This window comes from Epinephelus lanceolatus, chromosome 18 (assembly GCF_041903045.1).
Source record: "Epinephelus lanceolatus isolate andai-2023 chromosome 18, ASM4190304v1, whole genome shotgun sequence".
Taxonomy (NCBI): Eukaryota; Metazoa; Chordata; class Actinopteri; order Perciformes; family Serranidae; genus Epinephelus; species Epinephelus lanceolatus.
In genome coordinates, this window is record NC_135751.1 from 36,313,935 (window position 1) to 36,331,660 (window position 17,726).

Here is a 17,726-nt window from a genome sequence, read left to right on the forward strand (position 1 = left end):
CATTCAGATTGACTTTCGTTTACATGCGCTGCGTATAAGTGTGAATATTATGTTTTTTATAATAACAATTGTTGAGTAAATGTCCTTGTGATATTATATCAACGTTAAACAGGAAATCCACCCTAAATCAGAATTTGTGTTCTACTATTTCAACATCTGACATTATATCCTCCGTATTTTTCCAGGGAATTTGGAGTTTTAGCAGCCTTGGGTGAGTTTAAATTCAACATTTTAAATCGTGCACATTTTGTTTATAATTTAATACATTACATTTTAGACTCAACACGTTTTCTTTTCAGCCAAATAAATAGATATGGCTAAATGATTCAGTACTACTTACAAAAATTTAACACATGGACCTTAAAACAGTATTTGCAAATACCTCTCAAACGTCAGTTTCAAAGCATGTCTTCAATTATCTAAAAAAAAATATTGAACTAATAACAAGGATATAAGCAGGGTCGTGGCACCAAATTCTGGGTGCTATGCATAAGCAGTCTCTGTGGGCCTCCTGCCCTTCCAGGTATTTGCCAGGTATTTCTAATGCACCTTTATATTATTTATTTGCAGTCAGTTTACTTTTCCTTTCTTTCTTTTCTTTTTTGGAAACCAATTTTAACCTTTTCTGGAGAAAGACGACAGTCCACATTGGTGCTCCAGCAGCAAAAGCAGTCAATCACTGGACCACTATTTTTATTGTAAAAAGGTTAGTCTTCATACTAATTTATTCAGCCAGTTTTTCTTTAATCATGGAAATCATTATTTACAAATAAGAAACTGCAAACAAAACCAAACTTTTCATGTCAGGCTTTTTGAGGACCCCCAGGGCCCTGGTTAATCATCCCAAAGTAGGTATGCAACTAATTTAAAATAACTAGATAAATAAATATTAATAAAATAAAAACTAAAACTCAGCTGGTAATACTCAAGATCAACATGCAACCTAACCTTGTCTGCATCCTACAAGATCACAATCCAAAATGTATGTACCCACACTCTCCACACACCACCATGCACCAGTATGCATGTCGCTATATGTATATATTCGCTGCCCAATAATATAATTTAAACTTCGGCAGAGGAATCTTTTTTTGATAATCATATCAAGCAGCCTACTTAGTCATCATAAATTGCATGTTAAATTTCTGTTTTAGGTGGAATTTCTCCAGATGGGGAGGTGGATTGGTCACCTGACGAGACTACAACCAGCTGGGTAAACATGGCGTCTGTCTCTGGATGTGAAAATTACATGTAGCGCTCCTGTCTGTTAAAGGTGTCACTGTCGCACCAGCGTCCCGTTTTACAGCCCAGAACACGGTAACGTGATGAAGAGGAGGCGAGGAGAGATGAAGGGGAGAAGGAGAGGAGCGCTCCACTGATGCTGCTGAATGTTTTTTCTCCTTGCATAGCATGAATGGTCTGATGTCTGCCCGGACTCTGATTGGCGCAGGATAATTGCTTTTGTTAACAGAGGCAGTGATTTGTATTTCCGTGAAGGTGTTTGCTTTTATTTTATCTGACAAATATCAAGACTCTTGTTCTGTGGGCTCTCTTCAGCAGGGGCGAAGCTAGATTTTGGGCCCACCCTGCTCTTGGACCCCCTTTTAAAAATTATATAATCAGCGTGATTTTTGTGTGGGGCCCTCTCCCGCTCTTCTAACCTCACTAACAAATGTGCAGCAGAATGATCATACTGGCTACCCTCCACCGTTGTGCTCTGACTGCTGGTTTATGACTGGTAACTGTGCTGCGCTGTGTATTGTGTCTCTCATGCCTTGCTCAACAACACCACTATGATAGGCTCACCTGACGTGGTGGCATTCACTAAAGAGGATGAGTATGGGCAGACAACTCCCGACCCCTGGGCTCTGCCTGAGGAGTTCTCTGTCCCTCTCCATCCGCTTGCTGACTCCAACCCCTGGGCTAAAACCTCTTACGCCAAGTTCACCAAAGACTTCATCCTCATCTCTGAGTTCTCTGAGCAGGTGGGCCCTCAGCCGCTCCTCACCATCCCCGACGACCCCAAAGTCTGTGGCACCTTTGATCTCAACTACTTCTCCCTGCGCATCATGTCAGTGGACTACCAAGCCTCCTTTGTGGGACACCCGCCTGGGAGTGGCTACCCAAGGCTCAGCTTTGTGGAGGACTCAAGGGTGGTGCTGGGTGACTCAAAGGAAGGGGCGTTCGCCTACGTCCATCACCTCACGCTTTACGACCTGGAGGCGAGGGGCTTTGTTCGACCATTCTGTATGGCCTACGTCTCAGCAGACGAAAGGAAGATCATGCTGCAGTTTCAGGAGCTGTCCCTGCGCTTCTCACAGGCCTCTGAGTGTCTGAAAGCCGGGAACAGGAGAGCGTTTGCCAAGGAACTCCAGAGGAAGCTCCAAGACCTGGAGTAAGTACTTCAATATAACCTTATAACCTTATAACTGCTAACAAACTGAAAAAAAATGGTAACAGCATGGTGGGATCACGTTGCCATCTGTTGCTAGCATAGCCAAAAACATGACTGGCTAATGAACCCCAACCCTGAGCTTCAGGAGTGGGACCACATCATTATTTTGTAAGTCATAAGTAAGTTTCAACTCTTAGCACTCAAATCCCGATTCATGACTGACAAGTCTCAAGTGAAGTCCAAGGTCAAGACTGACAAGTCTTAAGTCAAGTACCGAGTCTTAAACTTAGAGTTTTGAGTCTTAAATAAGTCAGTGTAGAGTCACAAGTTAACCTGCATGTCTTTGGACTGTGGGAGGAAGCCGGAATACCCTGAGAAAACCCACAGTGACACAGGGAGAACGTGTAAATGCAACAATGCTTACCACTGCACCATCTTGCTGCTTTTTAACAATAGAGTTAAAAAGTCGTGTATATATATATTTTCTATATTAAATTTACAGAAATCATCAGTGCTTTTTAAAATGTGTATTTATTTGCTGAAACAAGTTTTTTGGAAGTTGTCTCTGGCTGTAAGTTTTGACCCTTCCAATTTGCATACTGCAAGTCTTTTTTGATGACCTCCTAGTTTTCGTATGCAGAAGAAATTATATTTGGTCTCATATTTTCAACTGTCACTCAGTAACATTATGTTAGTCCTTAATGGTTTTCTCGTGCATATTGAGGGTCAACTTCGCTGGAGCTGAATAGTGTTAATGTTGGTGAATTCAGGATCTTTGAACTTGGGGGAAGGTATAAAGTATTTTCAAGTCAAAAGGCTCAAGTTCAAGTGAAGTCATGAGTCACTGGTGTTAAAGTTCAAGTCAAGTTGCAAGTCTTCTTTGATTTTATTGAGTCTAAAGTCATCAAATTTGTGACTCGAGTCCATACCTCTGTAAATCTTATAGTTCATAATATCATCTGCTGCAGGTTTTCAGTGTTTCTTGTGATTTCTCTTTACGCTGATGCTCCTCTTGAGGAAAAAGTACAATTTTCTCAAACTGTATTTCCTTGTATGAACACCTGAACCAGTAGCTCTGTCTTCTTCCACTCAGGTACACTCACTCTGTGCTGCAGAAGGAGGAGGGCCTGCAGAGAGAGGCGAGTCCTCAGTGCATGTACTCTGCTCATGCTGTCGAGAAAGCCAACGAGCTTGCGAACGTGGAGAAGAGCATCTACGAACACAGAGACCTGCTGAGACAGATCAGCTCCTACCATCACCGCCCGCGCCGCGATCCTCATGCTGTCACCTGTCAGAAGTGTGTCACTGAGTGCTTGAGCGAGTGCGAGCAGCTGTTAGAGAAATACGCCAAGCTTGCCAACCCCTTCAAATACACTGACAAAGAGGAGAAGGGGGAGGAAGGGCAGGGTCCAGTTGATGATGAAGGAGGTGAACAAGAAGTGGACGAGGATGAAGATGAAGTCAATAAACGCAGGCCCTCCTACACGCCACAGCTGATCAAAGCCAAGTCCGCGAAGTGTTTTGACAAGCGCCTGAAGACGCTGCAAGAGCTGTGTGACGATACGTTCTACGAGGCCACTGTTGAGCTCCTGAAGGAGACTGAGAGGAGTTTTCGGGGAGACCTGTGTTATCTGCACACACGCCGCCTGGAGAGGGCACTGTGCAGGAAACAGAGAGTTACCAACTTCCTGTTTGAGGAGGACCTCGGTGATGATGAGGAGGACGTAGGGGGAACACTGAGACCATTCTGTGCTGTGAACCATGCTGTAGATAATTTTACACTCTTAAATCCACCTCCTATTGTGCTGGGACCAGAACCTCTAGAGCTACATGTCCTGGAGCCTCCAGACCCTCTCAACCGTACTCAAGAGCGTGAGCTCGGGATTGCAGACAATCTGGAGTCCTCCCCCTCAGACCAGACTCTGGAGACCCAGGAGAGCTCTGAGGAGACCAAAGGAAGCTTCAGCAGCGATAAGAGCGGGGTGGGTCTTGCCGAGATCCAACAGAATCTATCAAGTATGAAGTCAGAAGCTCCTGATCCTGATTCTGACTTGACCCCTGACCCTGATCATAACACTGACCTGGAGAGGGAGAGCAGCAGTGAGGAGATGGAGACCACTGCTGGGGATGATGACGGAGACGAGACACCTGTGTCTTTGCTGGAGGTGGTGTCTGAGCTGGAGGCTAGCAGGGAGGACGAGTGTGATGGAGTTACTGACGGGGCTTGTGAGGAGGAGTCTGACTTGTTGGTTCCTTTAGATACAGCATGCTGTATGGCCCAAGAGGGTTTCCTTTATGAGGCTTCTGCCCCGGAGGCGGTGTCTCGTCTTGGCCAAAGCCCCCAGCCGCAGCCCTGTGAAACCCTGGTGGTCAACCAGGAGCCCCAGGCCCTCCTTCCACTACAGGATGACTACGCGGTGGGTTCTCCCTGCTCAGACAGCCCTGCAGCTGGGCTCGAGCTGCCTGTCGGGCCCCTTGGAGATGCGGTTTCCCGTACCTCAGTGGAGGATGGGTCAGACTGCACCATGAGTGCTTCTACAGGGTCTGATCGGGCTGCTTCTCCTCTTGGCTATGGGGGAGTGGTGACCCTGCGTCAGAGGAAGAAGGCTGGACAAGGAGCCTTGAGGTTTGTGCGACAGTACCCCTTTGCGATGCAAGCTCTGTGGTGTCTGCTGAGCGGCAGGACCCTGGTGGTGCTCGGGGCAGATGAGGGGAGAGTCCGCAGACTGGTTGCTGCTCTGGCCCTCTTCGTGCCTGGTCCTGGGAAGTGTGGTGAGAGGGTTCAAGCCTGGCTGTCCTGCTCCTTCACCCTTACTGACCTGCAGAGGTGGAAACTCATTGGATTGCAAAGGTATTTCCAATTTGCATTTATATTTAAAGCATTTAAAGTTGGGTAGGCAGTTAAATTTCGGCTTCATTGCGCAATTATCCCATTGTAAACTTTGAGTATATTGTGATAAAAGTGGAGTGAGAACAATAGACTTCAGCACCTCCTATTAGCTCTGTTTCTGGCCGTGACGAGAGAGACTCTGGCTAATCACAGGTCATTTTTAGAGGGAGGGCATTTCTGTTGGCTTTTCCACGAATGCAGATGAATGTGCACATCCCTTTGGTGAAAGCCTGATTCAGTGTCAGAGAATCCTGCAGAGGAGGTTGCTATTCCAGCACTGGCAACAACCAGAAGAAGAGCGGGCAGCAGCTTCGCCGACAGACCCTTAGTCAGCTGCCACAGCAACCCAAATCCAGCCAGCGGAAACCCCAGCTCGCGGTTAACAGACAGCCCAGACTCTCTGCCAGATCAACTAATAGGTTGGACCTGATGCTGCCTCTGGCCAACAAGCCTGCTGTGACAACCGCCGCTGGGGTGTGTGCGTTGGTTGAATTTGAGCCGCTAAAGCCGCCGACCAATCTGTCTCCTGAGCTGCTGCCAGCTCACCTCCTGGAGAAACAGTCAGCAGGGGCGAGGAGCAAGGCGGAGGGCCGACTTATGTTAGCTTGATAATTCTTGTCCCATTTGTGGTCTGATAAACAGAGAGACAGAGACAGCGAGGCAAGGAGAGGCTGAGTAAATGCACTGTGTGTAACCATACAAGGAAATAAGATTAAATAAATTATGTATGGGAAACACTGGGTTACTGTATGAAGCGCGTGCATATGCCTGTGATCATCTGGTGGGAGGGACTTAGGACAGAGAGAGGAGAACTGCAGGAAGAGGGTAGATTTTCATCTGGATTTCTGCCTATTCCAGCTTTAACTGACACTCTGATACAAATGATGGTGACGCATGATGTTACGTTTACTAAAACACTGTTCTTTGTGCTTGAGAAACTGAGATTCTCCATCAATGTAAAGTTTGAACATTATGGTTTATTCTTCTTTATAGTTTGTATCACAAATTACAATCCTGTTACTCATCTGGTCTGACTCAGTAATGAATGACTCACACAACCAACTATTCACCTATTAAACCTACAGCCTCCGTTTTTCCTTGAACTTATTTGACTCACCTTTGTTACGCCAGAATGGGCCTCAAAGTATTCATCATTTTACATTGAGAGAGGAGGCCATAGCTTCATTGACTAATTTCTTTGTTGAGACAGTTGGAGGCGCTGAGAGAGTCAGGAGCGGAGGGTGTGACGTGGACTTTACGTCTGATCTGGGTGTATTTATCATACTGTAGGTGATTACCACTTTTACTGAATCGTGACACCACTGTTACACATATTAAACTGGATTTTCTTCATCTTTACACCTCTGCCTTATTAACGTAAAGCATTTGTGGGGACACATATTTAGGTTACAAAGGTAACCCCGGTTCTTTGATAACAAGAGTGAGGTATCTCACTATGGGGTACGCCCCTATGCATATTCTTCAGAGGCTCAATACCATTACGGCAGCCCTATAGACTGGCAGTCGTGATGACTGCATCAAGAGGAGGAACATACTCATAAAAGGGAGTGATGCAGCATCACCAGCTCATTCAACAACCTCTTCTCGCTTTTCACTCAGAAAGCTAAATCTCTTGACACGAATGCTAATGGGACTATTTGCTTAACAGTCCACAGACTGAGCTAACCACTCGATTGCCAGGGGCTAATCTTTCCTGATGTGGACTTTACATCTGATCAAGGCACCTCTGGGTGTATTTATAATACTGATTTAGTAGATGGACGTAGGCGTATAAAACATTTACTGAATCGTGACACTGCTGTTACACACATTAAACTGGATTTTCATCATCTTAACACCGCTGTTTATTAATGTAAAGCATTTGTGCAGACATATCTGTGTATGTATTCGCAAATTAGTTGTCGTACAATAACTACAAAAAGGTCAAAGCCAGCATTTTTATTTAAATTGCTGTACAGACTTCTAGACACAAAAGTGGGGATGCATGATGTTGGATTTTGTTAATATTTTCTAACTCATTTTGGCTGAATGCCAAAATGATTTCTTACTTTTTTGGATGTTTTCCGCACTTAAATGTTTCAGATCATCAAACAAATTTAAATATTAGTCAAAGATAACACAAGTAAACACAAAATACAGTTTTTAAATGAAGGGTTTTATTAATGAGGAAGAAAAAAATCCAAAGCTACATGGCCCTGTGTGAAAAAGTGTTTGCCCCCTAAACCTAATAACTGGTTGGGCCACCCTTAGCAGCAACTACTGCAATCAAGTGTTCGCGATAACTTGCAATGAGTCTTTTACAACGCTGTGGAGGAATTTTGGCCTACTCATCTTTGCAGAATTGTTGTAATTCAGCCACATTGGAGGGTTTTCGAGCATGAACCGCCTTTTTAAGGTCATGCCACAGCATCTCAATAGGATTCAGGTCAGGACTTTGACTAGGCCACTCCAAAGTCTTCATTTTGTTTTTCTTCAGCCATTCAGAGGTGGACTTGCTGGTGTGTTTTGGATCATTGTCCTGCTGTAGAACCCAAGTTCGCTTCAGCTTGAGGTCACGAACAGATGGCCGGACATTCTCCTTCAGGATTTTTTGGTAGACAGCAGAATTCATGCTTCCATTTATCACAGCAAGTCTTCCAGGTCCTGAAGCAGCAAAACAGCCCCAGACCATCACACTGCCACCACCATATTTTACTGTTGGTATGATGTTCTTTTTCTGAAATGCGGTGTTACTTTTACGCCAGATGTAATGGAACACAGACCTTCCAAAAAGTTCAACTTTTGTCTCGTCAGTCCACAGAATATTTTCCCAAAAGTCTTAGGGATCATCAAGATGTTTTCTGGCAAAAATGAGACGAGCCTTAATGTTCTTTTTGCTTAGCAGTGGTTTTCGTCTTGGAACTCTGCCATGCAGGCCATTTTTGCCCAGTCTCTTTCTTATGGTGGAGTCATGAACACTGACCTTAACTGAGGCAAGTGATGCCTGCAGTTCTTTAGATGTTGTTGTGGGGTCTTTTGTCACCTCTTGGATGAGTTGTCGCTGCGCTTTTGGGGTAATTTTGGTCAGCCGGCCACTCCTGGGAAAGTTCACCACTGTTCCATGTTTTCGCCATTTGTGGATAATGGCTCTCACTGTGGTTCGCTGGAGTCCCAAAGCTTTAGAAATGGCTTTATAACCTTTTCCAGACTGATAGATTTCAATTACTTTTTTTCTCATTTGTTCCTGAATTTCTTTGGATCTCGGCATGATATCTGTAGCTTTTGAGGATCTTTTGGTCTACTTCACTTTGTCAGGTAGGTCCTATTTAAGTGATTTCTAGATTGGGAACAGGTGTGCAGTAATCAGGCCTGGGTGTGGCTACAGAAATTGAACTCAGGTGTGATCAACCACAGTTATGTTTTAACAGGAGCTGGGGGGCAAACACTTTTTCACACAGGGCCATGTAGCTTTGGATTTTTTTCTTCCTCATTAATAAAACCCTTCATTTAAAAACTGCATTTTGTGTTTACTTGTGTTATCTTTGACTAATGTTTAAATTTGTTTGATGATCTGAAACATTTAAGTGTGCAAAAAAGTAAGAAATCAGGAAGGGGGCAAACACTTTTTCACACCACTGTATATACTGATCAGCCAAAACATTAAAACCACTGGCTGGTTAAGTAAATATCATTGATCATTTTGTCACAATGCAATGTTCCACTGGGAAACCTTTGGTCCTGGCTTTCATGTGGATGCCACTTGATGTGCTCCAACCATCCAAACGCTCTTGCAGGTCAAGTACACCCCCTCATGGCAGTGACACTCCCTCATGGCAGTGGTCCCCCCAGCTGGACAGTGCATCTTGTGACACCATAAAAACTACCCAGGAAAGGCCCAAGGAATGTGGCAAATAGCTCAAGGCATCAACCTGGCCTCCAGATTTCCCATATCCCAATCTGTTCGAACATCCATGGGACGTACCAGCACCCCAGAGATACCCCTTATACACAGTGGGGCCTCCCAGGATCAGATTTGGCTCTGACCTGTTGAGGCATGAACACAGGGCCTCTGGGGGTGTCCTGTGGTGTCTGGCACCAGGGTGCTGGCAGCTGATCTTCCGAATCCTGTGGGTACCGGCACGTCCCATGGAGGCCAGGTCAATGCCTTGAGCCCTTTGTTACAGTTGTCAGGCCATACCTGAGCAGTTTTTGCGGCGTGGCTTGGTGGACTGGCCTGCTGGGGGGGCCACTGCCATTTGGGAGAGTCGTTGCCATGAGGGGGCGCTCTTGGGTGCAAGAGCGGAACATGAGTGGAACATATCAAGTGGCATCCACATGAATACCAGGACCAAAGGTTTCTCAGTAGAGCAATATCTGATGGGGAACTGAAGCTGTTATTTATGCTCTCTTCAAAGCCACCATGCTCTTTGACAAAACCTGTGATTTTACCTCACTGAACACAGGAGACACTAGTCTCTTGCTGCCTCGATCAGTTATTTTGTTTGTGTTATTATGTGACTTTTTTAAAAGGTTAGTTTGGATTATTAAATTCACACGATAACACAAAAAAACTAACCAATCAAAGCAGCATTAGAGCTGTTACTCGTGTGTTCTGCAAGGTAAAATTACTGTATTTTTCGATGGAGTCTGGTGGCTTTGAAGAGAGCACAGATAACGGCTTTAGTTTCCTGTTGCAAAAGGCTGTTCTTTGTCTGTTTGGGTGGGTGGAATGTGTCAAGTGGCATCCACATGAAAGCCAGGACCAAAGGTTTCCCAGTAGAGGGTTGTATTGTAACAAAATGATCAAAGTTATACACTTCACCTGCCAGTGCTTTTAATGTTTTGGCTGATTTGGCTTTTTTTTTTTTTTTTGTCCCCGTTAAAGGGGTTTTTTTGGGGAGTTTTTCCTTATCCGCTGTGAGGGTCCAAAGGACAGAGGGATGTCATATGCGATAAAGCCCTGTGAGGCAAATTGTGATTTGTGATATTGGGCTTTATAAATAAAATTGATTGATTGATTGATAAGTGTGTACTGCATATGGGTGCTTTTGAATGTGTAAACCTAGTAGCGCTGAGTGTGATAATCCTCGTTAAAAATATATATTAATTTTATCACAAACATGAAGAATAACTTCCTGTACATATTAACAATTATACTGTATTTGTGTGTGCTGTATAAGCTTGCATTTGCAAAGTAATGAACACCAGTGTATGTCTGTGTGTCCCCCACAGAGTAGCCTCCCCTGTGGGCTCCAGTATGCTTTACTCGCTGTCCCGCTACAGTCGCTACATCTCTATCCTGGATGCTGACCAGAAGACCTTGCGCTGTCCGCCGTATCGCGGCCAACTCCTCGCCAACATAGCCGACCACCGCACTTACATCCGCCGTGGCTCCACCTACTTCCTTCACTTACAGAGCACCCTCTGTCACATGGCAGCCAGGGCCTTCCTGTTTACCTTCACCCACCACCTCCACCTGCCGGTCAGCCCCACGGAGGGGCCCGAGGTCGTGGAGGGCCGACGCCGCTGCTTCCTGCAGGAGCAGCTGGGGCTGGGAGAGGAGGACAGCCAAATACTGCTCTACCTCAGCCAGCTCATCACTCAGCAGTACCTACAGCCCGACACCGGGAGCAGTGCAGCAGCACCTTGTTTTAGTTTTAATTACACCACCAGCGTTTTATATAAAATCTGATACTGGGGCGAGGATTCCCACACACGTTTTAGCAGAAATCATCTTTGACCCTTTGGTTTTTAAAGGTGATCTTATAAAGGTCTACGGCTATTTTAGTTTCAGGACAAACTCTGCACTGGTTATTGTTTTATCCGTGTAATCTCTCTCTGCCTTGCTGTCTATTTCTCTGGTCTCTCCCTTTCCTCTGTGCGCAGGAAACAGGAGACAGAGTGAGTTGTGAATGTCAGTGAGTGGGTTCACTTTGCCTGTGTTTGGTTCACACGTTGACCCTCACAAACACACATAACAGAGCAGATGAAGGTCAGCTCTGCGCATTTTCCTTTTAGTCATTTGTGTGTTTTTCACCTCCACTGAAAAAAATGTTACCTACAAAGGCTTGTTGAAAGGGATAGTTCAGATTTTTTAAAGTAGGGTTGTAAGAGGTACTTATCCATAGTCATGTTATCACCGACAGTAGATGGCAGTCAGCAGAACGTATTTTAGCCACCTAAAAGAAATATGTATCACTTTAAATGTACATTATATTTAATAATTTTCTCTATTTGCTCTATTCAAAGCCACCAAACTCCATTGAAAAATACAGTAACTTTAGGTTGCAGAACACAGGAGTAACTGCTTTACTGCTGCTTCAATCAGTTACTTTGTTTGTGTTATTTTGCGACTTTGGATAATCCGAACTAACCCTTTAAAACACCAAAGTCACACAATAACACAAACAAAGTAACTGATCGAGGCAGCAGTAGACCAGCAACTCCTGTGCTCTGAAGTAAAATCACTGGTTTTGTCAAAGGGGTCTGGTGGCTTTGAAGAGAGCAGAAATAATGGCCTCAGTTCCTTGTCAGAAATTGCTGTTTAACAGCAATGTTTATTATATCAAAACCCTGCCCACAGCTGTACATACACCAATCAGCCACAACATTAAAATCACAAACAGGTTCACTTTTTACAGTACAACGTTCTGCTAGGAAACCTTTGGCCCTGACATCCATGTAGATGTCACCTGACACGCTCCACCCTCTCAAACACCACTGCAGACCAAGTATGCCCATTCACGGCAACAGCAGGCCCCCCAGCAGGACAGTGTACGTCACACTGCCAAAACTGTTCAGCATTTGGGCTGAGGAATGTAACAAAGAGCTCAAGACGTCAACCTGGCCTCCAAATTAGCCAGATACCGATCTGATCAAGCATCCGTGGGACGTGCTGGTACCCCACCTTGCAACCCATAGGACTCAAAGGATACACTGCAAGCGCCTTGGTGCCAGATACCACAGAACAACCCCTAGAGGTCCTGTATCCATGCCAATCAGTTTGGGATCTGGGGAGCTTGGAGGCCAGGTTGACGCCTTGAGCTCTTTGTCACATTCCTTGGGCCATTCCTGAGCAGTTTTTGCAGTGTGCTGTGGTGCATTGTCCAGCTGTGGGGGCCATTGCCATAAAGGGGTGTACTTGGTCTGTGGTGGCGTTTGAGTGGATGGTGTGTATCAAATAGCATCCACATGAATGCTAGGACCAAAGGTTTCCCAGTAGAACATTGCATTGTAACAAGATGATCAATGTTATTCACTTCATCTGTCAGTGGTCAGTGCTCCAGCACTTCAAACTAGGGTCACGCCAGTTGCCATCTACTGTAGGTAATACAGTACTACCTCACACAACCCCACTTAAAAAAAATCCAAATTATTTCTTTTAAGGTCAGTCTCCCCATCCCTCCTAACACACACACACACACACACACATACATTGTGTAACAAAACTCAATCCAACATGGCTGTCTGAGTGTCATAATTGCTGGTCTGACCTCAGCTAAGTCCACCAACACCCACCAATCAGTGAGCAGTTTCTCAGCTATGACATCATCTCAGCTATATGTAAACATGTTTTTCAGGATTACTGTAACAAACATCACATATGCTGACATTTTCTGCCTGAGGAGAACACACGTCTCTGAAACTGTCCATAAAACCTCAGTAGGCGGCTTGTTGCAGCTGGTTTTGTGACACGCCTCTTTCTTTAAAAACTACTACATACCTTCCAAAGGCCAAAACCTTTCTGAAGCCTATCCTTTAAATATTTCTTTCTTGAATCAATTTTAACTCACATTCCTGCATTAATGTCGATTTTGTTCCAAGTAGAGACACAATGTTGGATTTTAGCTGAGTAAATTTGACTTTTTGAGAGCATGGAGTAAACATTCCCAGCTTCCAGGCTGTGATGCATGAGGAAGTGTATTTGCTATGTGAATTAGATCCAGTCGGCCCACACGTGAGATATTTGCATGTGCAGAAATAACGTCATCACAACACATACTCACCCATGCTGGGCAGCTGCAGCCAAAATCTGTCGCTATTAGCTAAGTGCTGGCCAGCATTTTCATGGATATTACTCACATGGTCAGGAACATTTTAACGCTACTTAACCTAAATGTATTGAATTTCACTGTTGTCTTAAAGTTGTGTGAGAGTGTTGTGGTGTCAGCATGAGACTGTCTTGTGCCAGGGTGATTCACCATATTGATAATATTTCTGTTTCGTTGTATTTGGATGAACTGACTTGGGAGACGATGCTGAACAGTTTAAGAAGATGTTGCTGAGACGGTGATGTTGTGTTTGTAAAGATTTTATTATGGGAGCAAAATTATTTCCGTGCCATCACAAGCAAAGCTCTAACACTTGAATTAGGACAGTTGCCTATTATTTATTTTCTTCTCAACAACCCTTGTTGGATGTGTGAACAAAACTCAACTGTTCTATATTTATTGCTTTGGGACACAATTTGGATCATGACCATCATGCTGAGATTTTCTTTTCGGAGGATGCTGAAGAATTTCACAAGTATAAGGAGTTTTTTTTTTTTTTTTTTTTTTATCATAGCGGCCAGTGCAACAATACTGAAGAGGCGTCTTTGATAGTATTTTAGATTTTACTGTTCCTAATTCTGTGGTGTCAGTGATGGAGCTGTAATTCTGTATCTAGAATGGTACGTGTACTTGTGACTACATGGTCAGCGTTTTAATGTGAAAGGTCAAAGAATGTGGGATCATGGCTGCTGTCCTTGCTGCTACGAACAAGACTCATATTGATTTTAAAGGAAAACTTCTACCCCAAATGAACATTTGTATATCAGTTACTCACCCTGTGTTAAGCTGAATTTGTAACGAAATCTTTGTTTTTCTTGCATGTGGTCACGATGAACAAAGAATCCAAAAACTGAGAAAATTCTTGACGAATTGAAGTCATAGGGGTCCACGTTCTTGACAGCAAAACTATTTCAAAACATCTGTTTACATACTCTCACACAGCTCATGCAGTATAATCTTAATCCAGTCTAAGCAGCAACCTCAGGGGCTGGAAAATGAAGCAAACGCAGAAGTGCCAGAAACTGCAGTTCCTCTAATGGCCACTTGAGGCTAGCTCTTAAAGCAAGTCAGTCCCCTCAGACCCTCATGTTAAAAAGCCCAACTTTACAGCAGAAATAAACATGTTGATAGCATGGTACAAAAAAAAAAAAAAGTTTGGTCGCTATAGCTAATTTCCCCCTTCATGACAACTGCAAGGAGGGGGCCCAGAGTCACTCATAATTAAGGGCATGGCTGCTTTGAGTGACAGGTGGGTCCATCCGTTGACATGTTACTACCACGGCAACGTTGGTTAGGTAGCATGGAGTAACCCAAATTAACAAATTTGTTATTTCAGTGTGTTTCAGATAGCTAGCTAACTACTCACTTGGTTAGCATGGTTCATTTATAGCCATAGTTAACTGTGATAGTGCTAATGCTAAAGCTAATTTTCACTAGCAAGATATGTGCTTAACACCACACAAAACAAAATACTTACTGGAAAAACTGAACATTCGACTTCCTGGAGGGTCTTTCAGTACAACCAAATCCAAAACAAGACTTTTTAGTTAATTGTAATGTTTTGGTTGCCTAAAAAGCCAAACCTAAATGTAATGTAGCACAACCAAATGCTAAACATTTGGTTGGACTAAAAGACCCTCTGAGAAGTCGGATGTTCAGTTTTTCCCGTAAGTACATTTTGTTTTAATGGTGTTAAGCATTTATTTCGCCAGTGAAAATTAGCATTAGCACTATCACAGTGAACTATGGCTATTAATGCACCGTGCTAACCAAGCTAGCAGTTAGTTAGCTATCTGAAAACACTTAATAGCCTTAATAATATTCAAAATGGGTGAGTTTAAAAATTCACAATTGTCATGAATGGAAATGTTACAGTTAACTGAAAAGTCTTGTTTTGCATTTGGTTGTATGACAAGATGTTCAGTTTTTCCCTCAAGTTCATTTTAATGACGTTAAGCATATATTTCGCTAGTGAAAATTAGCATTAGCACTATCAAAGCAAATTATAGCTGTGAATGCACCATGCTAACCAAGCTACCAGTTAGCGAGCTATCTCCCCCCTCTCATCCAAATATAGTCACTTATTTCTCCAAAAATCCAAGATGGAGACAGACAAAATGGCAACCTCGAGGCTTTAAAACTGGAGTCCACAAACCAATTGGTGACATCATGGCAGCTACGTCTATTATTTTATACAGCCTATGATCCAGGCGTATGCTCAGTACTTCTTAAACCTCTATGACTTAAATTCACCAATAATTTTCTCTGTTTTTGGATTCTTCGTTTACTGTGGAGGCATGCGAGGAATAGTCAACATAACAGGTGGTACATAACTGATATACAAATTATCATTTGGGGGATAAAGTTTTCCTTCAAGGTACATGCTTTTAACTAACAGCAATCTCACATTTTTAATTCCACCTAATGTATTACTTCAGTTGAATGCTTACTGTTTCTTTATTTTTTTTGGCCACGTGGTGTTTTCTTTAATGTTACTGCTAAGAAGTTACACTCACTCCTCTTTTTAGGTTTCGTCCCTCTAATGCAAAAAGGTGAATGTAATCCGAATAAGCCATACCACAGTGTGCTTAACATGTCGTCACTCAGTGTCCTTATGTTGCCATATCATGTCCACCTTTTGTATCTCATCAAGAGGGGATGTCGTGCTCACTTCGGCCCCGTGAGACGGCGTTGCTGCCAGTGATTTTAATAAAGCACGTTGTGAATGTCTTGAGGCTTTTATGTAAATGTTGATGATATTCGTTTTCTCCATTAAATTATTTGAATCCATTTTCATTTTTGCCTGGATGCCTGGGTGACACAGTGAGTTTGGTGATCACGGTGAATCTCACTGTAAGATACTGGAAGAACAAACCAATGCATCCTACAGATCATCATTAAACGTTGAACACTCCAACAGGCTCGTGTCTGTGTGACTTGCTTTAGCGATGACGGATGTGCGAGTGTTTGAGGTGTCATGAATTATAAATGCTCATCTGTGAAAACAACTAATTGCCCTGCTGGAGCAGTGGAAGGCAAGGTGGTGCTCTCAAGAAGCAAGGAGCAGTAAATGAATGATATAAGAAGAATAATACTGCTCGCTCTTTACAGTAAGATTGTTCTGCAGGGGCAGAGTGAGTGGGCGGCTGTGTGTGGATCTCATTACTTTATGGGAGGAGATTCTTTTGCAGCTTCATTATCTAACAGGGCTGCACAGCAGGAGAGCTCACACACAGCTGGCCTCGGCTGTGTGTATTTACAGTTGCACAGTGACATTAACATTTAGTCAGGGGTAAAGATCATTGCAATGTCTGCTTCAAATGAGACAACAAACTACCACAAATGCTATATCTGCAAATCCCCACTGGGAGGACTCATCCTATACTATTACTACCTTTATACTTATTTTTGTCCTTAGCCATTTTGGCTGTTGGTTGTAGCTACATTGATGATGATAAATCATAAATGTACTGAATAAGACTCTGCTTTGTGATGTGAGCCATATTGTCTCTATATGATAAGACAAAACACATGGACATGGTCACCGAGAGCGACTGTTTCTTAATGTGGAAACAGACTGTTCAACCTTTCCTCCCCCTATCATTTCCAAGTGGTACAATTGTTGGCATTGCTGTCACAAAGACAACCAATTGCTTCCTGTTTTCCTCAGAGCCTTGCAATGGGCCTCTTTTTCTTTTGCCAAGTAGTTTCCACAGTTACTTTGGTTGTTCTACCATCTGTCATTTCTGCTACTGGGGTATAGTAACTGCAAATAACTTACACTGATACTCTTTGGTAACTGGTGATAGCTACTGATAGCTACCAGTTCCTGTCTTGGTTTGTTGACATGCTTCCTTTTTGCGGTAAATTGAGCCTTCATTTTCCTGGAGAATCGTATTTGGTGGCAGACAGAATTGCACAGTGAAAGCGAGGCTAAAGACTGAGGACTGATTTCAATTGGGAACACATGGACATGTCTTTTCAATATCCTGTTTGTGTTCCCCAGCTTTTATTAACAGTTTTTAAGCACAAAAATCGTGTTTAATAAGCGACTGATTGGCCAGCCATCAGATTCTGGCTGAGAATGTGAATTGAGCTGCTGATTTTGCTCTGACATGCTCCAGGAAATGTCACAGAGAAGTATTGTATTTAGCATATGTAGCAGAATTTAGTATGATGACCAACTTCAATATTTCCTTGAGTTTGTTTTGGTTACTGTTGTCTCTAAGTGCATGAAGAAATGTAGGAAATGGGATTTTTCTTTTCTAAGAGGACTACAGACAGCCCATTTTATCGTGTCCCCCTCACTTCTCAAACAAAAGTTACACCCTTGCTTATAAGGAACCAATCTAACAGTCATTGTGCAATCACCATTTACTTCATAACTACA

The 17,726-nt window shown here is 43.4% G+C and overlaps 1 protein-coding gene across 1 annotated transcript; it reads left to right on the top strand.

Annotated features, from left to right (window-relative positions):
- The first annotated feature begins 1,217 nt into the window (after positions 1-1,217).
- On the top strand, positions 1,218-16,253 carry smcr8a (Smith-Magenis syndrome chromosome region, candidate 8a). Its single transcript, XM_033645259.2, has 3 exons — positions 1,218-2,395; positions 3,489-5,246; positions 10,518-16,253. Exons 1-3 carry the CDS (start codon positions 1,794-1,796, stop codon positions 10,975-10,977), a joined length of 2,820 nt encoding a protein of 939 aa, XP_033501150.2. The 5' UTR covers positions 1,218-1,793; the 3' UTR covers positions 10,978-16,253.
- The last annotated feature ends 1,473 nt before the right edge of the window (positions 16,254-17,726 follow it).